The sequence below is a fragment of the Humulus lupulus genome, chromosome 4 (assembly GCF_963169125.1).
Source record: "Humulus lupulus chromosome 4, drHumLupu1.1, whole genome shotgun sequence".
Taxonomy (NCBI): Eukaryota; Viridiplantae; Streptophyta; class Magnoliopsida; order Rosales; family Cannabaceae; genus Humulus; species Humulus lupulus.
The window spans coordinates 34,159,072-34,184,766 of NC_084796.1; the positions used below are offsets into that span (position 1 = coordinate 34,159,072).

At 39.5% G+C, this 25,695-nt stretch overlaps 1 protein-coding gene across 4 annotated transcripts; it reads left to right on the top strand.

Annotated features, from left to right (window-relative positions):
• LOC133830314 (pantothenate kinase 2) lies at positions 1-22,827 on the top strand. 4 transcript variants are annotated; one of them, XM_062260274.1, is made up of 23 exons: positions 3-128; positions 489-875; positions 1,445-1,651; positions 1,850-1,908; positions 2,510-2,626; positions 3,027-3,146; positions 3,223-3,317; positions 3,402-3,495; positions 3,648-3,779; positions 4,076-4,188; positions 4,309-4,501; positions 18,310-18,518; positions 18,634-18,678; positions 18,848-18,896; positions 19,296-19,378; positions 19,858-19,974; positions 20,643-20,706; positions 20,976-21,122; positions 21,207-21,365; positions 21,768-21,851; positions 22,051-22,248; positions 22,370-22,441; positions 22,541-22,827. In XM_062260274.1, exons 2-23 carry the CDS (start codon positions 590-592, stop codon positions 22,628-22,630), a joined length of 2,733 nt encoding a protein of 910 aa, XP_062116258.1. In that variant the 5' UTR covers positions 3-128; positions 489-589; the 3' UTR covers positions 22,631-22,827. The 4 variants fall into 4 exon arrangements, with proteins under 4 accessions (XP_062116259.1, XP_062116258.1, XP_062116256.1 ...); XM_062260272.1 differs by having other exon boundaries at positions 4-128; positions 1,445-1,657; XM_062260275.1 differs by lacking the exon at positions 20,976-21,122 and having other exon boundaries at positions 1-128; positions 1,445-1,657; positions 20,643-20,707; positions 21,205-21,365.
• Positions 22,828-25,695: the final 2,868 nt, after the last annotated feature.

The window sequence follows — 25,695 nt, forward strand, 5'->3', positions numbered from 1 at the left end:
CTATACTTTCTTAGCCGTATGATGTCCTTTTCAGTTGCCAAAACTCTCTCTAAATATTTTATAATTGTCTGATTTTGTTGACCATGAGTGATGATATATATTTTTGAAATTTATGGTGCTTATTAAAGGTAAAGGCCACTTTTTTCTTTCCCCTTTTCATTTTTGTTTGCCGTAGTAATTTAATGTCAGCAATTTATTTAGTGGTCCAAATACCACAATAAAGTTCAATTTTTTAGGATGATTTGCCCCTTCTTATTTTTTTATCCAATTGAAAATCGAAAATGTTAACTCAAAGATAAATTTGACCATCTGGGTTTTCGATTTTGTTGCTTGAAATTAAAGAAAAACTTATTTAAAAAAAAAAAAATGAAGATAAAAAGAATCAAATGTAAGCGATGACCAATTTTAGTTCAATATTTATATTATTCCCTTCATACAAGTTTTGTTGTGCTAAATATTTGTCTTAAATGGTATTGGCTTGGCTATAGGACAATTAACGTATTGTGTATGACAAATAAAAAAAACGAGTATTATTGTGGCTTGGCTTGTGGGTTGGTAGCTGAGGAGCGAGGAGTTTTTGGTTTGATTAATGGCTGGTCTAAGAGAAGACCCAGTTCTTGGAATTAACGATATAAAAAGGGAGAACGAACTGGGCATTGAGGTCAAAACTAAGGCTGAAGATAAGGCTGCTGAGAGTGAGAGAGACATGGCTCCTCCTCATCCTTCTGCCAATTCCATTCATCGATCTGGTTCACGTCCCCAATTAGACCTTAGCAAAGCTGCTATTCAAGGCAATTCTGAGGAGAGAGATCCCACCATTCTGCTGCCCAATCAGTCTGATGATATCTCTTCTCATCTGGCTTTGGACATTGGAGGTATGCATCATCTTTATTCATGTTGTTTATGTCTTTTGCTTTCTGTTGAAATTTTTGATTAAGCTATTGTGGCAATTTTTTTCTTTTTCTTTTTATGTTTGGTTTTGTATCATATTGATTTCCTTTGTACTTTTTGTTTCCTCTTCTGTGCTGTTAAATTGTAGAAAATGATTGGTTCTTGGAAGATTCAATAAAGGGATTATGCAGAATATGGTGCAGTACTAATAAGGCATAATTTACTTTTGAAAAAGATGCTAATTGCAGGGTGATTTTCCTTTTAAAAAAAGATAGTTTTTTGTTTGTTGTTGCTTAAATGCTTATTTGCACATTCTTTTTCTCTTTTCTAATTGATTTTCAACTAAGCTTATATTCTTAGTCAATTCTTGAAGATGTATTCCATGGTTTCCAAAAGCAATGTCACTACTCACTACCTCTCTCTCTCTCTATCTTAGGATATTTGTATATAAATTTTCTTGTTGTGTGTTTTTTTCTTCTTCTTTAGTGGATATTTAAATGACTTTGAGGACTGTTAGAATCTCATAGAGAAACTGATGGGAGAATATTGGCAGGATCCCTCATCAAGTTGGTCTACTTTTCAAGACATGAGCACCGCTCTATTGATGATGAGAGGAAGAAGAGTGTGAAGGAGAAATTGGGAATTTCCAATGGTAACAGGAGAAACTACCCCATTCTTGGGGGAAGACTTCATTTTGTGAAGTTTGAGACGCACAAGATTAATGAGTGCTTAGACTTTATCTATTCCAAGCAGCTTCACCGTGGTGGTATTTTCTTTTAGTGCCTCTTGTCTATTTACTTTGAAATCAGAATATGGCACAAATGACCAGCTTACCATAGCAGATCATGTGAAAGTACCAGTTTATTTAGTTGCATCAATTTCTCGGTGGATTTTCCTTTCATTGTCATTATTTATTTCCATACTTTTTCTTCATGTTTGTTGCATTTCACTTGGACAGGAATTGATTCACAATCTTGGCTTCCTAATGCTGCAGTCAATGAAAATTCCATTATTAAGGTATTTTGTGTTGATGATTTTTCTATTGTAACTTGATTTTGAATGGTATTTCATGAATGTTCTTTTCTGAGAAAATTAAACTGACCATGCAAATAATTAAACATTTATTTTTCCAAAATCCCTCAAAATAAATGGTAAATAAGGAAACGAGAAATGAAATAATTTTAGCCTTGAACTTATCTTCATCTAGCTATTTAGCTTTTAGTTTGAATGGAATATATTGAGAAGACATCATAACAGATAGCAATGTCATCTAATCAGTTGTTTGTGTTTTTGCCTTTATTTGTGAAGCATTTCATTTTCATAAGCACCATACTATCCCTCCATGAGGGCACAAGTTCCTAATCCACTATTTAGTTCAACAATTTAGAATTGTATTTTTATTTTTTGTTTTTATTTAAACTGTTATTTAGGTAGATATTTTAAGACAATTTAATTTGATGTGTAAACAAAGTCAAATTCTCCTTGCTGATAAACCATTAATGGGTTTATTCTTAGGTGATATGTTAATGGTTAAGTTATCTGGTTTTGCTTTGTGAACTCGTACTGGTATCCTTTTGATGCATCTATTATGTAATGACATGTTGATGCTTGTGAAAAGGCCACAGGTGGTGGGGCATACAAGTATACAGACCTCTTCAAGCAAAGGCTTGGTGTTACTCTTGACAAAGAAGATGAAATGGATTGCCTAGTTGCAGGAGCAAATTTTTTGCTAAAGGTGGAAGTTCCTTTCTATATTGCATCATATCACATATTAGATTTTCTCCATCTGTGGTGTATGTAATCTGCATTGTTTCTCCTTAATCTATATAATAGTTTATCTCTTGTTTTGTATAATTTATATGTTGGTTCCAATACAATGTGTTTGCTTGGGTGATTGAGGGGAAACTGGGAATTTCCAAGTTCAAACCTGACAAAGTTGGAATAAACTTTATTTCTTTGACATTGGATTTCATTCTTCAATAGATTGTAGCCTTTAATTTCTCTCAGAAATGTTTCTTTTTTTGCTAAGCATGTGACATACGTAAGCGGATTGTGCATACGAATCATTTTACCTTCGACAGTGTTTTTTCTCCTCAAAGAGTAGTTTATATATTCTTACATGATTTGTGTAGTAGGCAATTCGTCATGAAGCTTTCACACACATGGAGGGTCAGAAGAAGTTTGTGCAGATCGATCCGAATGAATTGTTTCCCTATCTCCTTGTCAACATTGGATCTGGTGTTAGTATGATTAAGGTACAATTGTTCTTCCCTCTCCCCCTTTCCCTTGATTGTCAAAACTTTGGTTCTAACTAACTAAAGGTTGGTATAGGTTGATGGAGATGGACAATTTCAGCGAATAAGTGGTACCAATGTTGGTGGCGGAACTTACTGGGGCTTGGGAAGGCTATTAACAAAGTGCAAAAGGTTTAAATTGTATTCAAATTCACACTTGTTTGGAATTCTACTATTCTCATGTGGGCGTCTTGTGCTAATTTGATCCTCTTCCAGTTTTGATGAATTGTTAGAGCTGAGTCAACGCGGAGATAATAGGACAATAGACATGCTTGTTGGGGACATTTATGGGGGGATGGATTATTCAAAGGTAGTCTCTTTTTTTACATCTGCTTGCTGTTAGAGAATTCTTGGAAATATAGAAATTGGACTTTTAGATATATGCTATACCAGCCTGAATTGCTTGCTTTTTTAAATCACTGGGATGACTAGGCATCAGTTAACCTTGATATCATATTGCAGATTGGTCTCTCTGCCTCAACTATTGCTTCTAGTTTTGGCAAAGCTATTTCTGAAAATAAGGAGCTTGATGACTACAGACCTGAAGATATTTCCCTGTCTCTTTTAAGAATGATTTCCTACAATATTGGACAGGTAACTTGAGCAATGACAAAGTTGTGTTATGTTACAATTAACAAAATCTTTATTCATGCTATCATGTAGCATCTCAAATAATTCCAATGTTTATTAAAGAGCTTTCATCGTGTTTTTCTGGTACAATTGTTTATATTTCCTACATTTTATGTCATAATTTTGTATTTGGTCATATGTTATATACAATTTTATGATGAAAGTTCGACTCACAATCATTTTCTGATTCAAGAACCAATTAATTAATGCAATAGATGGGCGGAATGATATTAGGTCTGATAATCCTTTCTGGTGTACAGATATCTTATTTGAATGCACTGAGATTTGGTCTCAAGCGAATATTTTTTGGAGGATTTTTCATAAGGGGTCATGCTTATACCATGGATACCATCTCTTTTGCAGTTCAGTTCTGGTAAGTATTACATTATTTAGATTGTCTCTTCTCCTATTTTCTAGGCCAATAACATCTAATGTTTTTGTTCTTTTATGTACTTTCACATGTTTTAGATTTTAATTTTATTTTAATTGTTAGGTCACAGGGGGAGGCACAAGCCATGTTCTTGAGACATGAAGGGTTTCTTGGAGCGTTAGGTGCATTTATGAGCTATGAAAAGCATGGCCTTGATGACTTGATGGTTCATCAGTTAGTTGAAAGGTTCCCAATGGGTGCACCATATACCGGAGGAAATATTCACGGTCCCCCCCTTGGGGATTTAAATGAAAAGGCAAGTACAGTTTGCAAACCTAATGTGGTGCTACTGATCCAGTTTTCATTAAGTTTTTGCTGAGGGCTCTACGCCTGTTAAATTTTTGCTTGACCATGTTCCTTACTTGAAAGGAGGAATTATTTTCTCCTGTATTACTTCTGTGAATTAGTACAAGGGTTAAATATACAAGAGAGTTAACTGAACGAAAGACAAATGTACAAAGGTATGAGGGATCTAGTTACACAAACAAATATGCAAGTAATGAGCCTTATTAATTGTCAAATCTTCTGACAGTCGCTCAATCGGATGCAAAGATGTTATGTATTCTCTGATATAGGATGAGTCAGTCCAAATGGTATATAAATTGTGCTTTTTAGTTCAAAATGTATTGTGTATACAACATAATGTTTATATCTAGTAGGATGTAGTAAAGTGGGTAGTTAGCAAAGGTGGAGATGTGAGCCATAGTTCTAATCGGATGCAAAGATGTTATGTATTCTCTGATATAGGATGAGTCACTCCTAATGGTATATAAATTATGCTTTTTAGTTCAAGATGTATTTTTTATTTTTTTTGAAAAAGAGACAAGGTCAATCAATGATTGACCCCCAAATTTCATTAGAAACCCTCACTTTAAGGCGGAGGAAAACCATAGGATCATTACAGAAAAAACCAATACCTAGAACATAAGTACAAGTTATAAATCAGATCAGATTCTAATCATGGGCAGTATCGTAGGACAAAATACAGCCCCAGTCTCTATGAATATCTTGAAATGAAAGATTTTTAAAGTATTTTGTCCTATAGACCCATGTTTCAACCCAAAATTTAACTTTATCCCACACCTCTACACTCTTCTTTTATATATTGTCAAAAATTCTGCCATTCCTTTCTAGCCATATTGCCCAAAGGATAGCCAATACTGTAGCTGTCCATAATTGCCCAAAGATGTATTGTGTATATAACATAATGTTTATATCTAGTAGGATGTAGCAAAGTGGGTAGTTAGCATATGTGGAGAGGTGAGCCATAGTTCTAAACTCAAATTCTGCACTTGGTCAGTTTGGCAATATTCAATTGTTTATCTTTTGTTTACAAATCCCCTGCCCAATTTTGTAGGCCTCCAGCCTCCTAGATACTAGACAGATTTAGATTCTTGAAACAAGTAGATAGAAATACATCCAGTTAAAGTTTGTTTTCTAAGATCAAATAAAAGGCAATAGGATAAGAAGTTGTACCAAAAACCTGATCTAGTCTATATCCTGCATTTGTTATATAATTTAAGCTGTCAGCATTGCCTGATTTCAATTCATGGTGAATCTTACTTGTGAATTTCTCAAGTTAAAACAGCTAAAGAAATATATAAACATATTTATTCTTTTTAGGAACGACAATTTATATACTGAATCACACCTTATATAATTGACTTTTTCTGCTCTATTGTATCTCCATAAAAATTAGTTTATCAGCTCTAAATTTGTTTCATACTTTAAGGGCCATCACGAGTTATTGATTTTACTTCAGAACGAGATTTTGTTCATCTTCTTCATGAAGGTTATCCAGTGGTTGCTGCTTTTACCATCAGGTCATTTGGATTTGGTTTTGATGTGTTTCTCCCATTTTCAATTTAATTGTTTCTCATGTTAGAGTTCATGTTTCTGCAACCACTCTACATGAGAGTATGAGAGAAAGTTCGAGTTTTTCACGTAACCCCACTGGTTATGTGAAGCAAAATATCCATTTTCCCATTGGAATTGGACGTAAAAAAATATTCCGGTCTTGATAATTCTAGTAACATCCTTAATCGTTATTGGAGTTTCAAAACAGAGCACAAGGTTTTCATGGTCACTTTGACCAACGACGGTGGGGTAGTCCGATTATGTGAAAGAACAAGGTTGTCTGGATTCGAGATTAGGCTGTCTTTAGAAGGCGCAAGGTGGCTGGTCGATGAGATAAGGAGTTTGTCGGCCTTGAAGGATGCCAATAAGAAGGGTTTCAAAAGCTTTTTCAGGAACAACAATCAGAGGGTGACTTTTGAATGTTTCAGAAATATCAGAGGAGTTTTTCTTAAAATTTCAACCTTTATGCGTCATTATTTCGGATGAAGGTTGGGAATCTTGTTGGATGGAATTAAACAACTGCCTTCTTGGTTCGGTGGGGCGACAAGCAGGATTCAAAAAGAAGGAGCAGAATCAAAATGCCAGCCTATCACAGAAGTCATGGGCCTCCGTGGTAGCAGAGAAGGAAGAGAAGGAGGTTGATGAGAAGATTAGAAGTCGAGCTAGTCAACTTTTTTTGGGAAACAAGGGTTATGCAATGATGGTGTTTCGCAGCAAAAGCCAGCATCAGTGGAAGATAATTTTAGAAGGATTACAGAAAGTTTTAGGAGTCAAGGTGGATTCAACTTTTGTGTCTGATGATAGAATGATAATTTGGTGTCCTAATTAAGGCCTACAACAGGAACTATTATGTAGAAGGGAGATTACTATTGCAGGAGACATGCAGATTTTTATACAACCTTGGAATTGGAATAATCAGATGGCAAATAGGAAAGTCAGTTGTTTCCATAACTGGATTGGGATCGAAGGCATCCCTCTAAATATCTGGAATATTCACGTGTTCAAGGTCATTGGGGCTCTTTGTGGCGGTTTAATGGCAGTGGACAAATGTTCTTTAGAGATGAGAGATATTTCTTTTGCCCGGCTGAGATTGGTTGGAGATTCCAACGGCTTCATTCCGGGTTCAATCACACTGTCGTACGAAGGAAGTAGCATAGTTTTAAAGTTTTTTAAATTGGATGATCAACTTTTACAATCCAAAGTTGGTGGCCGAAGATTGGGGGTAAGGAAGATAGATGAGGACAGAGGCGTTCAGATGGAGGAAAATCAGATTTTCCTGAAAATCTGGGTTAGAAAAAAAACCCAGAAACCGGTGGCTGATTCAGAGATTTCGAAGCCGCCAGTGGAGCATCAGAAGGAGTGATCTACTGGTGTGGTGGCGCCGGTGACAGGGGGGGCAACGGTTGAGGTGGTGCCGAAGGTCAACCAAAACAATCCTCTGTCGCTAGGAGAATTTATTTCGGATCCGGATATTCAGGGAGTTGATCGCGGAAAAATAGGGAATGTTACGCTGAACTCTTGCTACACTTTAAAGTCTATTTTTAATAGACTATTTTCAGATCTATCAATATCAGAAAAGGAAGAAGAGGGCACGTGCTTAAGTTTTCTTTTAACTGAGTCCACGTGTCCAAAAAGAAATTTTAAAATTGCCCTTTATGTTGGAGATTTGGGCTGGGCCTTGTCTTTAGAAAATAGGGCCATTTCTTTTAAAATAAATTTCACCCATGTTTGGGCTCTCTTCAATCCAACTTTAATGGGGTTTGGAGTGGGTGGCCGGCCCTGGAAAGAATTTAAGACCACTAAAAATAGGCCCACTCGAAATTTTAGAAACCCCAAACTTTGTGAGGCCCTCGGCAAGGGGAAAATCTCTCTTTGGACAGATCAGTCTGTTAAGGCTCCTAGTCGTGGGGCTGTTTCTCTTCAACAGTCAGAAATAGAAGAGAAAAGCCTTGAGTTTTCAACTAAAAGCCTGAAAGTGTATCATCGTAAGCCAAAAGGTGCTTTTCCAGTGAGTAATTCTCTTTTAGAAGAACAGTTGGAGACAATGATGGATACAGGACAAGATTTGGAAGAGGTTGAGTTCTTTAATCCAGTGGAAGATGGCCCTTCGGAATGTTGTAGTTCAGAGGAGGAGGATTTAGACTTGGAATCTGATGTTGACAAGGAGGATATTGAAGAAATCGTAGTCCAAGCTAGGAAGTTGTGGTGCGAAGAAGAAGAAGTGGTAAATTCTGAGGTAAATTTAGCTCCTAGTATTGAGAAAGAGGGCGGGGGCTTAGAGGAAATTACTGTGGAAGGGGCGGACAGCCCTCATGATATTTCAAGGCTCGTTCCCGTGATGGAGTCTTTTGGAATTTCTTTACCACCTAGTAATCAAGGGGAGGAAGAGAAAGGAAGTCCTTCATCTTTGCCCCAAAAGAGTGCATGGGAACTTAAAAAACTTGAGTTTAATGTGAACTATGAGAATAGGAGAATTATTGGGTGTCGAAAGTTCTCAATAAGATTTTATCATGGAATGTAAGGGGAAGTGGTAATAAAGAGAAGCGGAGGGCGATAAAGGAAACCATTTGCAAGGTCAATCCTGACCTTATTGTGCTTCAAGAGGTGAAAAAGGTTAAAATAGACAGGAGTTTTATAGGGAGTATTTGGAGGTCCAGATTTAAAGCTTGGCTTTTTTAGCAGGCTATGGGTAGATCAGGCGGGACGTTAGTTGTTTGGGATACTTGTAGTGTTTCTGTTTCGGATTCATTGGTTGGGGAGTTTACCGTTTCCATTCGTATTGAAGCTGAGGGAAAGAACCCTTGGTGGTTTACCGGTGTTTATGGGCCTGTGGTTTATGGTAAAAGGGAGAGTTTTTGGGATGAGTTGGCTGGTTTACAAGTCATTTGTGGCAGTCATTGGTGCCTGGGGGGTGAGAAACTGAACAGTGTATCCAATACTAGAAGTATGAAGAATTTTGATGCGTTGATTAGAGAAATGAACTTGGTGGATCCTAAACTCCAAAATGGCCGTTTCACTTGGTCTAACTTCAGACAGAGGCCTATCTTTAGTAGGCTTGATAGATTTTTATTTTCGCCATTGTGGACTGAGTTGTATCCTTTCATTCGCCAGGAAGTTTTGGTTCGCATTGTCTCAGATCATTGTCCTATTGTGTTGGATTCCAATCCTCCTTCGTGGGGTCCCAGCTCTTTCGGATTTGATAATTCCTGGCTTGAGCATAAGGATTTCAAGGTGTTTTGTCCGAAATGGTGGAACTCGTCTAAGATGATGGGGTGGCCAAGCTATGGGTTCATGGAAAAACTTTCTTTGGTTAAAGACAAAGTTAAGGGGTGGAGTAAGGAGGTTGTTAGTTCAAGATCTTTGCTTAAACATTCCCTCGAAAGAAGGATGTTCGAGTTGGATAGGTTAGAGGAAGGTGGTCAGTGGAATGAGCAACTTCTTTCGGAGCGAAGGAAGATTAAGGAAGAATGGCACCAGGTTGTCTTTGAAGAGGAGAGAGGAGTTTGGTTTAAGTCGAAATGTCAATGGGCCAAGCAAGGAGATTCTAATTCCAAGCTCCTTCACAGTATCCTTAGCGCTCGTAAAGCTAGGAATTTCATCTCTCGAATTGAGCAAGAGGATGGTACTATCCTTGACAAAGATGCTGATATTGAAAAGGCAATTGTTGATTTTTATTCCTCGTTGTATTCTTCGGTCCCTAGGAGGTGGCGTGGTGTTGAAGGCATTTCTTGGGAGCCTATTCCCTCTTTCTTGTCCTCTGATAGACCTCTAACATACGTGTACGCTAGAAGAAGAGGAGGAGCACAGAAACATGCCAGTTCAGCAGGGGAGGAGTCGGTGGAAATCACCAGATCAGCAAGAAAAGAAGGAAGTTAGTTAGAAGGGGCATTATTGGGTGTATGGGGGTATACGGGATGAGCTAGGCCAGACTATTAATAGTCAATATTTTTATGTAATTAGTGTGGAATTTTCTGGTGAAAACTTTGTTTGTTTGGAGAGAACCAAGCTCTCGGATTCTTGGTATTTTCAATGATAATGCTGGCTCTATTTCCCCATTAATTGTTTCTTTAGTTCTGTATTGCTATCATAGTGGTATCAGAGCACAGATCCACAATGGGACCGAAAACTAATGTTCAATTGGAATTGGTAGAAGAGAAATTGGAGGAGGTACAGTCGGAGCTGCGTAGGGAAGTTTCGGAGATGCGAGCTCAATTCCAGCAATTCCCGCAGGAATTAGACGCCTTACGTATGGACACGCAACGAATTCCAGGCCTAGAGAAGAAGGTGGAGTTACTGCTTACCCATATCACCCACTTACTGCAAGGATCGGGTCGGGCAGCACCAGTCGCACCCAGTGAGGACGACGATCGGCACCGTAGAGCAGTTGACGGAGATAGTTCTTCTTCACATACAATTCGCGATGACCAGACCACGGCACCACAGCATCCTCCGTCAGCGACCGGCCCTCCATTTATTCCGACGGACTCCATTGGTGGTCGCGATTTCAGACCACCTAGAATGGAGCTTCCTCTATTCTCCGGGGACAACCCCGATGGGTGGGTACTTCGAGCCGAGCGGTATTTTATGCTGAATAGGTTGTCCGAATCTCATATGCTTGAAGCAGCAATTATCGGACTGGAGGGAGACGCCCTCACTTGGTTTCAGTGGGAACACCAACGGCATCCCATAACGTCATGGGCGACTTTAAAGCGTTTATTGCTACTTCGATTCAGAGAGGGATCGGCGACCGAGGAGCTTTTGTCCATTCGACAGGAGACAACAGTGAAGGCTTATCGGCTCCGTTGGGAGGCTCTGGCTTCTCGGGTGGTCGGTGTTCCAGAGCACGTGCTGGAAGGATGCTTCATCAAAGGACTGAAGGAGGAGGTCAAAGGGCCTTTGCACATGTTGCAACCAGTGGGGTTGGCCCATATTATGGAGACGGCCCAGCGAATTGAGGAAGGGCAGCAGCTACTCGGGTTGGGCCTCCAACAGAAGAACAATTACACTAGGGCTTCTCCCAGCCCATTTGTTGTCCCACGGTTCTCTCCCTTGCCGCCGACTGCAAGAAGTTCTACCCAGTTTTTTACTGGTAATTCTGGGCAGCAAACGGGATCCTCGAGTAGTGTTGGGGGAAAGTAGTCTACTCCTCCATTGCAGAAGAAGTTAACGGAAGCAGAATACCAAGATAGACGTAGTAGAGGTCTTTGTTTTAAATGTGATAAGAAGTTCCATAGAGGGCATGTTTGTGACCAGAAGACATTGCAAGTTTTATTAGTAGCGGATGAGATGGACGAAAATGAGTCTCACGAATCACCCCCATTAAGTCCGGAAGCAAGCGTGGATGCCGGTTCGGAAGACCAATTAGCGATGTTATCACTGAATTCGTTGGTGGGCATTTCCTCAGCCCATACGATGAAACTATCGGGCAAAATAGCTGCACAACCTGTTACAGTTCTCATAGATAGTGGAGCAACACACAATTTTATTTCGAAGGAGTTGGTGTCGGCCTCTAATATTCCTATTACAGCTACCACAGCTTATGGAGTTTTGCTCGGTACTGGGGGCAGAGTTAGAACGGAGGGAGTATGTGCTAACGTGGAATTGGAATTGGGTGCCTTACGGGTGATAACGGATTTTCTACCGCTGGAGCTAGGTGGGGCAGATGCTATCTTGGGTATTCAGTGGCTGGGCTCATTGGGAAATATGGAAGTGAATTGGAAAACAATGGTGATGAAATTTGAAGTAGGAGGGACGTGGATCACACTTCAAGGAGATCCCAGTCTTTGTAAATCGCAGATTTCTCTCAAAGCATTGCTTCACTCAGTTCAGCAGAAGGGGCACGGTTACTGGGTCCAATTTAACTCATTGTCCATGGAACAAACACAGGATTCGGGAGATATTCCAGAGGCAGTGGCAGAATTATTACAGCGCCATGAGAGTGTTTTTTGTCTACCCGAGGGCTTACCACCTTCACGCTCACACGAGCATCACATTACACTGAAGGAAGGCGTGGGTCCCATCTCAGTCCGCCCCTATCGTTATGCACAGATTCAAAAGGATGAGATCGAGCGGCTCTTGACAGAAATGCTTCAAGCAGGGATCATTCAACCGAGCACAAGCCCTTTTTCTAGCCCGGTATTGCTAGTAAAGAAGAAAGATGGCAGCTGGAGGTTTTGCGTGGATTACCGGGCATTAAATAGAGAAACGGGCATTAAATAGAGAAACGGTGGCAGATAAATTTCCGATTCCGGTTATTGATGAACTACTTGACGAGCTTTATGGAGCAACAGTGTTTTCCAAGTTAGACCTCAAATCGGGGTACCACCAAATAAGGGTAGCCGCCACGGATGTTGAGAAAACTGCATTTCGCACACATGAGGGGCACTACGAATTTTTAGTAATGCCATTTGGTCTCACAAACGCTCCAGCAACATTTCAAGCTTTGATGAATGACGTATTTCGTGAATTTTTGAGAAAATTTGTGCTCGTCTTTTTTGATGATATTTTGGTGTATAGCGCCTCCATGGAACTTCATCTACAACATCTAGAGATCGTGTTTCATTGTCTCAGCAACCACAGATTATTTGCCAACAAGAAGAAGTGTCTATTTGCTAGATCGCAACTCGAATATTTGGGGCACATCGTTTCAGCAGAAGGAGTATCCGCCGACCCTCTAAAGCTGGCAGCTATGTCTCAATGGCCCACGCCGAAGACACTTAAAGATTTACGCGGTTTCTTGGGGTTAACGGGATATTACAGAAAGTTCGTCAAAGGGTATGGCCAAATAGCACTACCATTGACAGATCAACTCAAAAAGGACGCGTTTGGATGGAGTACTGAAGCCCAGGAAGCTTTTGACCGTTTGAAAGAAGCAATGTGTAGCATTCCTGTCTTGGCCCTCCCTAATTTTTCAGAACCATTTGTGGTGGAAACCGACGCTTCCGGCATGGGTATTGGGGCTGTTTTGATGCAACAACAGCGCCCTATTGCTTATTTCAGTAAAGCTTTGTCTCCACAAGCTCGCTGTAAGTCTGTTTATGAAAGGCAACTAATGGCTATTGTTCTTGCAATACAGAAATGGAGGCCGTATTTGTTGGGAAGACAGTTCATTGTGCGCACCGACCAACGAAGCTTGAGGTATCTATTAGAGCAGCGAATGGTCGCCACCGAACATCAGAAATGGTTAACCAAGCTGCTGGGTTACGACTTCCGCATACAGTATCGGCCTGGGCTGGAGAACAAAGCTGCCGACGCCTTGTCTAGAATGCCAGAGGTAGAGTGCCACGCCATATCAGCCCCTAATTTGATTTCTGTTACCGATTTGCAGAACCATGTGACCACGGACCCGCTGCTGTCCAAAATAATTCAGCAACTGCAGGAAGGAAAATCGTGTGTTGGGTACTCTTATAACCAGGGGTGTCTCAAGTTTAAAGGCAGGCTGGTTCTTCCCTCGTCATCGCCGTTTATCTCGCTGCTTTTACATGAATACCACGACAGCAACATTGGGGGTCACGCAGGGGTTTTTCGCACTTTCCAAAGGGTGGCTGCTGATTTTTATTGGCACGGAATGAGGGCGGATATCCAAAAATATGTAGCAGCATGTTCGATATGCCAGCAAAACAAATACTTAGCTCAATCTCCAACCGGATTACTCCAGCCCCTTCCCATTCCCGAACGAAGTGTGGGACGATATTTCAATGGATTTTATAGAGGGCCTCCCCCAATCTAATGGATTTGACTCCATCTTCGTGGTGGTCGACCGCCTCTCCAAGTATGCCCATTTTATACCCCTACGCCACCCTTATACAGCGGTGACCGTGGCTTCTGTATTTGTTAGAGAGGTCGTCAAACTTCATGGCATCCCTAAATCTATTGTCTCGGATCGCGACAAAATTTTCTTAAGTCTTTTCTGGAAAGAGTTGTTTAAGTTGCAGGGGACGACTTTGAAGCGCAGTTCATCTTATCACCCCCAAACAGATGGCCAATCGGAGGTAGTTAATCGATGCTTGGAAACATACCTTCGTTGTTTTGTGAGTTCGAAAGCCACGCAGTGGGTTAAATGGTTGGCATGGGCCGAGTATTGGTATAATACTTCATACCATTCTGCCGTAGGAATGACACCTTTTAAGGCCTTATATCACAGGGATCCACCGCCTTTAATACGCTTGGAGGGAAATCAAACTATTGTCTCTGCTGTCGAACAGAATTTACAGGCCAGAGATGAGGTTTTGGAGCTGCTGAAGCTTAACCTTCAACGTGCCCAGCAAAAGATGAAGCACCAAGCCGACAAGAAGAGGAGGGACATTCAGTTTCAGCCGGGAGATCGAGTTTATGTGAAGCTGAAACCTTATCGACAGCGCACTTTGGCCAAACGATAGAATCAGAAGTTAGGTCCTTTGTTTTTTGGTCCCTTTACCGTTCTGTCCAAAATAGGGGGAGTGACCTACAAACTTCAACTTCCAGCAGAGGCAAAAATACACCCCGTTTTTCATGTCTCACTACTCCGTCCTGCATTGGGGCCTCAACAGACAGCCACCACGCTCCCTAGAAATCTCACATCTGAGTTGGAATGGTTGCTGGAGCCAGAAGCAGTCCTAGACGTACGCCCAGGCAATCACAGAGAACAACCACAGGTACTTATTAAGTGGATGCACTTACCTGATTGTGAATCCACTTGGGAAAACTTTGCCACCATTCAGCAGCAATTCCCTAGTTTCCACCTTGAGGACAAGGTGCGTTTTTGGGCCGGGGGTAATGATAGACCTCTAACATACGTGTACGCTAGAAGAAGAGGAGGAGCACAGAAACATGCCAGTTCAGCAGGGGAGGAGTCGGTGGAAAGCGCCAGATCAGCAAGAAAAGAAGGAAGTTAGTTAGAAGGGGCATTATTGGGTGTATGGGGGTATACGGGATGAGCTAGGCCAGACTATTAATAGTCAATATTTTTATGTAATTAGTGTGGAATTTTCTGGTGAAAACTTTGTTTGTTTGGAGAGAACCAAGCTCTCGGATTCTTGGTATTTTCAATGATAATGCTGGCTCTATTTCCCCATTAATTGTTTCTTTAGTTCTGTATTGCTATCATCCTCTCTCCTTGAGAGGCCGTTCTCGGAAGAGGAAATTCGTCTTTCAGCTTTTGATTGTGATGGGTCTAAGGCTCCAGGTCCCGATGGATTCTCTTTGGCTTTCTATCAGGATAATTGGGATATGCTTAAGAGTGACCTCCAAACAGTGTTCGATGGTTTCTTTAAGGATGGGGTTATTTATGGGAGGACCAATGAAACATATATTTGCCTAATTCCGAAGAAGTTGGATAGTTGTCGGGTGCGAGATTTCAGGCCAATTAGTTTGGTCACTAGTCTTTACTAGATTATCTCAAAGGTGATGGCTGGTCGTCTTAGAGGAGTTCTCTCCGATACAATAGCTGAGACTCAAGGAGCTTTTGTAGAGGGCAGGCAGATCTTGGATACAGTGCTGGTGGCTAATGAGGCAGTGGAGGAGTATCGGAGTAAAGGAAAAAAGGGCTGGGTTTTCAAAATTGATTTTGCTAAGGCTTATGATTGTGTAGATTGGGATTTCCTGGATTTCGTTTTGGAAAAGAAAGGTTTCGGTGTAGTTTGGAGAAAGTGGATTCTGGGGTGTTTGTCTTCTACTTCTTTCTCCGTGTTTTTAAATGGAAGACCGAGGGGGAAATTTAAGGGTTCTAGAAGTCTTTACCTTGGTGGTTGATGTTTTGGGTAGGATGGTGGATTAGGCCAAGAGCGTCTCGGCCTTGCGAGGTTTCAAAGTAGGGATAGATTTGGTGGAAGTTAGCCATCTTCAGTTCGCAGACGATACGATATTTTTTGTGGACGATAACGAGTCTTTGACTTCACTGTTGGATATTCTGAAAGTTTTTAGTGTTGTTTCTGGTCTTTCTATAAACTTGCAGAAGTGCCAGTTATTAGGGATTAATTTGGAGGAGGAAATAGTGAAGCTTCGTTCTAGGGAGATTGGGTGTGAGGTGGGTCAGTGGCCTATGAAGTATTTGGGGCTTCCTTTGGGGGATTCCCCCCGTAACAAAGGTTTTTGTGAGCCCGTGGTATCAAGTTGTGCTAAGAGGTTGGATAGGTGGAAGTGTGCTTTCCTATCTAGGGGAGGCAGATTGACACTTATCCAATCGGTTCTGTCTGCTATCCCGGTGTATTACCTGTCGCTTTTTCGTATTCCTAAAGAGGTGGTGGATGTGTTGGAATGCGGGACTTTCTTTGGGAAGGTGCGGATCATTCTAAGTCGGATCATCTGGTCTCGTGGAAAGAAGTTTGCAAATCTCGGGATCACTAGGGCCTTGGTATCGGTAATTTGGAAGCAAGAAATAAGGCTTTTCTTTTTTTTTTATAACCGAGGGTATCCGGGGCCCCGCCCCCACTAATCCCTCGAGGCCCTGGCGCCAAGTGGTAATTACCACTTGAGTAACCTGCGGAACAACCCTTCTAGCTTTGTTCCAGACTGCCCTGGGGTTACTTCAGCCTGGAGACTGCCCCAGTGGCCCCAAGAGGTTTATTTGACTTCGTGGGGAATCGAACCTGGGATGGGTAAGATCCTCAAGTTCGCCCTAACCAACTGAGCCACCCCTTGGGGTTAAGAAATAAGGCTTTTCTCATGAAGTGGCTGGGGCGCTTTCCGATGGAAAAGAACACCTTGTGGCATAGAGTGGTGCTGAGTAGGTATGGAGGGATGGAGGTTTTTGGGACACTGGTAGAGGGAGGAGGTTGTCTGTTCGTGGCCCGTGGAAAGATATTTCTTCCCTTTATGAGGAATATCTTCAGCTGGTTAGCTTCAGGGTGGGGAAGGGGGATCGAATCCGTTTTTGGGAAGATATTTGGATAAACGGTGTCCCTTTAAAGGATCAGTTCCCAGAATTATTTCTGATTTCGATGTCCAGAAATTGTTTGATTAGGGACATGGTGGTTTTAGGAGGGGATTCGGGCCTCCAAACTCAGGGTTGGGATTTGCGTTTTAGAAGGAATCTTTTTGACAGGGAGGTCACCAGTCTCTCTCAGTTATTACTTTCGTTGGAAAGCGTGGCTTTACCGAGAATATTAGAAGATCGGAGGGCCTGGATACCTGACGGTAATGAAGTATTCTCTTGCAAATCGGCCTTTTGGAGGTTAAGTTATGCTCAGTTGGGTTCTGTTCGGGAGTGGGGAAAGTCTTTGTGGAAAAGTGTATCTCCCTCGAGAGTTAAAGTGTTTGGTTGGCTGGTTTTCAACGATAAACTAAACGTTCATGTCAACTTGCAAAGAAGAAGACCTTACCATTGTTTGTCCCCTGGTTGGTGCGTTTGTTGTAAGCAGGCAGGGAATCCACTAGTCATTTATTCTTGGAGGGTCATTTTTCAAGAGAAGTGTGGGGAAAAGTCTTAGCTGAGTTTGGTATTTTTTGGTGTATGCCCTCTAACTGTTCTCAATTGTTTCTAACTAAGTTAGGGGGCGGCAAGCGAGTTTCACTTCTCTGGCAAACTACTGTTTTGGCAACTTTCTGGGCCTTATGGCTTGAGAGAAATAACAGACTATTCGACGATATTTCAAATTCTGTAGAGACTATTTGGGATAAGATAAAATTTTGGGTGGCTACTTGGGTGTATAGAAACAAATGTTTTGAGGGGTTACGTTCTCTGACCCTATTAGAGATTGGGGCAACTTCTGGAGTTAATTTTTGGAGGTGGGGTTAGTTGTGGTTTCTTGGCTGTTTGTTTTTTTTTAATTGTTTTTGTAAACCACGGTATTCCTCCGCCATAAGTCAGTCTTTTGACCTTTGTCTCTTTTTCAAAAAAAAAAAAATATCCTGCATTTGTTCAAATTGGCTGAAGGTTCAGCAGTCAACTTAGTCACCTTTTTAGCTGACTAATGTCTTTCTCGAGTAATATCAAACCAACCAATTGAAGATTGGCCATTAATTTGAATTTTTTATGCACTCATTTGGAGCTGTTTTGTGTCATTCCTTCAGGGACTGGAACCGTAGTTTATTTGTTTTTTAATTCTAGATCTATAATACGTCTTGAGGAGCATGGCCTTTTAACATTTTTTGAAAAAATTATCAGAACTTTTTGGACCTATATTAATTTAAAAAGCAAAAAAGAGTGGGAGTGGAATGGATTATCACATCAAATATTGGGTTTCTTGTAAACTTCTGCTTGATTTTGATCCCGTCGCACTCCTTGTGCAGATTTCCTGGATGGAGAAGTTTGTGCAGAAGGGAACTGAGATTATTGCTCCAGTGCCAATGGCTCCACCTGGCACTACTGGACTTGGAGGCTTTGAAGTTCCTTCATCCAAAGGAGGTACTCTGCGTTCTGACGCCAGCACTCTAAATATTGGGGTTCTTCATCTTGTGCCAACATTGGAGGTGTTTCCATTATTGGCAGATGCAAAAACGTGAGCTGTTAATTGTTGCCACTTTAGTGGATTGATACCATGCTTTCTGTTATGATACCAGTTCCATTAATTCTTTCTGATATATATATATATATATTGAATTATATGTCCGCAGATACGAGCCTAACACGATTGATCTCACAGATCACAGTGAATTGGAGTGAGTATCTTATTTAAGTGAGAAATTGAAAATATCTTTATTTCATTTGATAAAAATGCAAAAAAAGAAAAAAAGAAAAAAAAAAGGAATAACATATTACATTTAAGATTTTCATATACCATTGGCCTTTCATTTCTTTAGCTTACTTGAGTTATTTTTTGTGCTTTAGGTATTGGATTACTGTGCTATCTGAGCATCTGCCAAACCTTGTTGATATTGTAAGTATAACATTGGTGTGAAACCTCTTAATCCAAGAACAGTTCTTAGAGTGTATTTAATAAAATACTCTTAAAGAAACTGAACAGAGATTCTCTGTTCCATGCTTTCATATGTAAATTCACTTGTTTTAAAGCACTGACTCTAAGAATTTATTTTCCGTTCCAAAAAGTCATGATGATTTTGATCAAAGATGTGTACGGCAAGGTCTTTTATGGCTTTGGTTATGCTAATCTGGATATATTGAATGCATATATATATATATAATTTCATGGGTTATTGAATGCATATTGTTGAATATTCTTTGCACTCTTAGTTTCCTTTTTAATTATTTTTATTTGGAGGAGTAAAAGAAGATCCAAACTGTTAAATGATTTTGAAGTTGATGTGAATTATGGTAGGCAGTGGCAAGCGAAGGTGGAATTGATGATGCTAAAAGAAGGGGCGATGCCTTTGCTCATGCCTTTTCAGCTCACTTGGCACGGTAATTTTACCAGTTTGCATGGTTATTATTCTTTTATTTGTTTGTTTTGTTTTTCAAGTTGTGTTGTATGGGGCAATTAAGACAGTTATGTTCTTTTAGGGCCTGGTTGGCCAGGCTTTTCAAAGCCAAATTTTAGCTTTTTACTTTTTAAAAGCTCTTTTACACTGGGTGGATTTCTATCTATTTTGGGCTTTTACCTTATAAAAGCTCTTTCAAAGGAAGTCACATGGAGTAGCTTTGGGAGAAAGTGCTTTTGAGAAGCTAAAAGCTACGAGCCCAAAGCTAGGCCAACCAGGCCCTTAGACTCCTTCGTTTGTAATTTTATTTTTATTAATGGAGTAGTTTTGTTTCTTTCTTTCTTTTCTTTTAAAAAGAAAGAAAAAAGAAAAGAGATTGTTGCATAACTGCTGTTTAGCTCAATATCAAAGATAGATTTAATTTCCATATGTGATATTGTCTTTTCTGACAATTTTTTATAGGTTAATTGAAGACCCTGCTGCATATGGAAAGTTGGGGCTGGCCAATCTATTAGAACTAAGGGAAGATTGCTTGAGAGAGTTCCAATTTGTTGATGCCTATAGGAGTATAAAACAAAGGTAAACAATAAACATCTAGTTATTTTCATTACCTTTCCTATTGAAGTTACCAAATTGTGAAGCGGTTATATTGTTTTTGTTTATATCTACTTTCACTTAATTATTAATACCGTAAGTAAGGATTGCATTTTGATCAATGTGCATGGTTTAGTATCATAAGGTCACATTTGGAGGGTAGGATTGGATAACTTTTACAATATAATTCTGTTATCAAATTAGAGAGGATATTGAAAAAACTAATCTAGCAACCTAAATAATCTTCCTAGATTGGGATAACTTATTCCTATTGAAAGATTTGGGATAATTTTATCCCATCGAATCTCCATCTTTATGTATTTCTATAGTAAAAAAAAAAAAAAGAATTGCTACTTTGCATCTAATCTATTTTCTTCTAATTTATTGTTGGCAAATGATCAAAACTTATTTAATCTTCTATATATTTTGTTTTATATGTTTTAATCCAATTCAATCCTATCCAATTCCACCATAAGGTGCTATGTTACATTTTCTCGAACAAGTAGATATCACTTACGGGTGTTCTTTTGAAATTGTAGATTCTATAAACAGGTCTTTTGTTGAGTGTGAAATGAAATATATTTTGTTTAAGACCTTTATATTCTTTTATATTTTTGTTCTTCTCATTATTTTTTTTTTGCTGAATGTAACAGGGAAAATGAGGCATCACTTGCTGTTTTATCTGACCTGTTGACAGAACTTGACGGTATGAGTGAGGTACATATAAAAACTAACCCTACTACTCCTTAAGTTCAATGGAAATATGAGATGCTGTATATTTATCTTACCTATAGTTTAGCCCAATCAAGGTTTGTTTTTCGGAAAAAAAAAATGTGTATGCGTAATTACAAATGTACGCAGAGAGCGTTCTCTTTAGTTTTTATTGATTGGTGGAATGTTTTTATGGTTCATGTTTTGATTCTTGAAGCTGCTCCACGTGATTCTTTACCTTGTTTCTAATAATTGAAATTCTCTTTAATTCTCAGGAGGTAAGACTAGTAACCCTCATTGAAGGTGTTCTTGCTGCTAACATCTTTGACTGGGGATCCCGTGCCTGTGTGGATCTCTATCATAAAGGAACGATAATTGAAATTTATAGAATGAGTCGTAATAAGATGCAAAGACCTTGGCGAGTAAGGGGAGCAATAAGAAATCATTTGTTTTACTTCATCTATATTTCTTGTTAGTTGGTACTAAGTTTTTGTTTCTGTTATTAGGTGGATGACTTCGATGTCTTTAAAGAAAGAATGTTGGGGTCTGGAGACAAGAAGCCTTGTCCCCATAAAAGAGCTTTACTCTTTGTGGATAATTCTGGTGCTGATGTTGTTTTAGGGATGCTTCCCTTAGCACGTGAACTCCTTCGTCGTGGAACTGAGGTTAGATTCTCTATATATTTCGACTAATGCCTACTAAAGTTCTGTTAAGTTTCATGTTGACTGCCTTACTTCCCTCAAGATTAAAGTTTCCCCACTCATCCTATCTACTTCTTATCATCATGGATTGAAAAATGGCCATGGCCTCTGCTGGAAACATAGGTGTTTTTACATATTGTATCTCAAAATAAAACAAGGACAGGGAAGGTGAAGAATCTACTGAAAGTCTGCTTTGTCAGATGAGCTGACTATGATATGACTGTTCTTGTTTTAGATGTTTAGTATCTCTTTTTCTTGTGAATGTTTTAGGTAGTAATTGTTAATTGGAAAGATAAATGGACTTGGTTTCTCCTGCAGTAACTTTTATCTTGACCTCTATTGAAGTTATATAATGAACTTCTGCAGGTTGTTTTGGTTGCAAACTCACTCCCAGCTCTAAATGATATTACTGCCATGGAGCTTCCTGCTATTGTAGCTGAAGCTGCCAAGGTATTTTTTTTTTTTGGGAATACTAGTGCACGCTCTATTTGAGTGGAAATCCATTACTTTTATTATTTTCTTTTTTAACAGCCCCTTTCTTCCCAATTTACTTGATACAAATTATGTTTACTTCAATGAGTTCAATGCATATGTAGTCATAGAAATAACTTTTCAAAAACAATATTGATCTGATTCTTCTTGTTTGCAGCACTGCGACATTCTCCGCAGTGCTGCGGAAGCAGGAGGCTTGCTTGTGGATGCAATGGTGAGTGGCCTAGATGGTCCTAAAGAGAATTCATCTCTGGTTGTTCCATTGATGGTTGTCGAGAATGGCTGCGGTGGTCCTTGCATAGACTTGAGGCAGGTCAGCTCTGAGTTAGCTGCTGCAGCAAAAGATGCCGATTTGGTATGATGCTTGTTTCAATGATTTTTATTTTTATGTTTGGGGACAACTTCAAATCAGAAACAAGCAAAAGTGAGAACAGAACAACTATAATGGAATACTATACATAAATTGTGACTTGCAGATTATCTTGGAAGGGATGGGCAGAGCTTTGCATACCAACTTTAACGCGCAGTTTAAATGCGACGCCTTGAAGGTGGGATTTCACTGTCATATCTTTTTGGAAACTAGTATTATTTGTTTGATGACTTTGGGTACTTGGTAGTGGAAATTAACAAGAACAATTTAATTGCAGCTTGCAATGGTGAAGAATCAAAGGCTGGCTAAAAACCTGATCAATGGGAACATATATGACTGTGTATGTCGATATGAACCAGCAAGTTAACATGATGATCCCTAGGAAAGACTTCTGGTTAGCACAAAATTTGTCTAAGGAAATTCTTTGTAAGCACATGTTTTTGCATAATAACAACAACAACAACTTGGCAAGAGCAAGAGGAACATTAATTTAACAAAAAAAGTTGATGGAGTTCATAAAAAAAATTGACAATGGTAAATAAATAAGTTGTTCTTAGTTTAGAAGTGTATTACAAAATAATTTTAATTATCTTTTTCGAATAGTCTTTGTACTAAAAGAAAATGAGAAAAATATTTTGTATTGAATTCAAGATTTTTCGTTAGAAAAAAAATTGTGTTTAAGGTTTCTTTGTTTCAAATTAGGCACTACACATACTTGCCTGAAAATGTGTAAATTTTTATAATATTTTTCTCTAAAAAATGGTAGGAAATTTTAAAATTATACTTAAAATCTAAAATATTTACAAAAATATCTTCAACTAAATTATTTACACAAATATTAGTGCCACGTAAGCATAGCATACTAGATCTTGAAAAAAAAAAAATTGGGAAATCTCGCTTCTTTATTTTTTTTTAATTTTTTCTGCGTTGCGGTTTAATTGCTTACGATATCAATAAGATACCAATTGATCATTTTTTTATTAAAAACTTTATTTTTAGATCATATTATTTCAGTACCGATAGGATAGATTTATGTTACGTTTTAGTCTTAGTTTTTTAAAGTTTTTTTTATATTTTGAGTTCATTTTATATGGGGTTGTTGTATTTTTCAGGTTGCTATATGATAAATGGATATTTGAGAAATATTTCAAAATTTATTTGAAATATTATCTTCAATTAAGAGAAAAGATATTGTTATCCCCATTTCCTGCCTTGGGCCCGGAACTGCAATCCAAGCCCAAGGGCCGGGCAATTGAGGTTGGGCCCAACCCAGACCCGTTTGGCAGGAAGTATGATGACTTCAACAGCCCAAGTGGGGGCCCAGGCTTGGAAGGTGTCCGGGAAGAATGATCCGGGAGCTTCATCTGAGAGAGGTACAACTGTTTGGGGTTACAGTCGGGATGTATGCAAACGGTTCGAAGCCTGGTGAATGATCCGGGCTTACGGTAAACGAAGAGGGACAGAGGTAAACGAACCCGGGTCGAGCCCTCCGGGTTGGCAGGATAAAGCATCCGTGACCCTGACTCCGCCCCATGAAGCGTGGGAGTTGTCCCCACGTTTCACCTACGAAAAAGGCCACCTTGGGATTGTACGCCGCTGGTTCAGACCTGTGCCGCCACTGCTCTGACTGATCTTGTCCCCTAAATCTGCCTCGTAACTCGAAATGCCCAGACCAAAAGCCCCAATTTGTCGGGTGACAGATAGGCTTTGGGCTGCCCCAGTGGGCTCTGGTTAATGTTTGTCTTTTATGTTTTTATCCTTTGTATTGGGCTTCTGAAAGAGAAGCCAGTAATATTTATATCTTTATTGGGCCCGGGTCAGCCCGGCCCAAGCCCAGTACTCCTGTGAACCTATAGATACATGTGACAGAGCACTAGGGAAGGGATCTCTTTTTGGCGTGTATACAGTTACTCTGCTAAAACAAAGAGAAAACCCCATTGTTATAGACTTTCTAAGCTCTAATACAACTGTCTCGTGGACTAAGGCTCATTAACGCCCCAACCACGTAAAAATCTTGTTTTCATCTTCAAAACCCCTTATCATTAATCTCCCTTAACTTTTATTAATATAGTTTTCGAAAATCTCGGTAAACATTTTGGTGCTTTCATTGAGAGCTTGAGAAAGCTAGTGTTGACATCAAACTTCTACAACAATGGTGAATACAAGACACACCACTTTTGACCCTACTAACCCAAAGCAGGGCAATGGAGAGCCGCTGCCCTCCCAACCTCTTCCTCAAAGTCCACCTGAGGATGCTCCTCATCAGACGTCCCACCCTGACGAGTCACAAGACTATGAAGGTGGAACAGAGTACGAGGAGGACTATTACGAAGAAGAGGAGGGGAATGAGGGGGAATACCACAACGAAGTTGCGGATCCCGAGATCCAAGGAGTGGAACCCAACCAGGAGGATCTAGAGGTGACTAGACTGTAATGACCCAACTATTCTAGACTCTTGGACCATTAACGAAACTATACATACAAATTCTTACTAAAACTTACATTTGCGAAAATACCATAATTTTATTAGAAAACTCATAGAAATAAGAGTTACTTACATAAATACCAAGAAGGATATGGGATCCCATTGTTTGAAAAACAAAACATAACATGATTTATAAAGTAAAGGGGTTACATAGTAAGTGCGGAAAATACATATAAAGACCATAAATAAACGACTACATCCTCGAAATCGAACTCTCGACTCCTTGAATCCGTTCATCACAGATACACAATCTCCAAGCATCCACGAATCTTACCGCCACTACAGCTATTTTCCTGCACATATAAACAAAAAGGAATGAGCCTAATGCCCAGCAAGGAAAATCTAACATATAGTTCATATACATACATTTCATAATAAACATAAGGACATAACATAACACTTATTACATACACATACTATAATGGCCATTATTACTTGGGGTCCCATAGACTAAACAAGTCATATGCCCATGAGATTAGTGGGGTCCTACTAGCTAAGTAGGTCATATGCCCATAATCTATTCAGGGTCTTGTTAGTCATATGGGTCATATGCCCAAGCCTACAAACATACACATTTCATAACATATTTTATAACATATTTCATAGCATAGAACATAAGATAACATAAGCATGTAACATATAGATTCTATCCTATTTTCCTTACCAAAGTTACCGGGATATGTGGACAGTGTTGAGACTTTGGAACACTCCTAATAATCATTATGGAAAAGAGTGAGTCTAATGAAGAAAAAGAGATGTAAAGGAATGGGAAGACTAAACCATTGAGAAACATACTTACCGAAACTTATGTGCTCAAGAACTTAGATTTCCTAACCAAAATAAGAATGAGGTTAGAAGACTGAGTAGAAGGCTATGAGAAAGAAAATAACATAAAACTAATGAACTAGAGTTTTGGGTTACCTTAAAGACTTGTAAGACCAATCTAC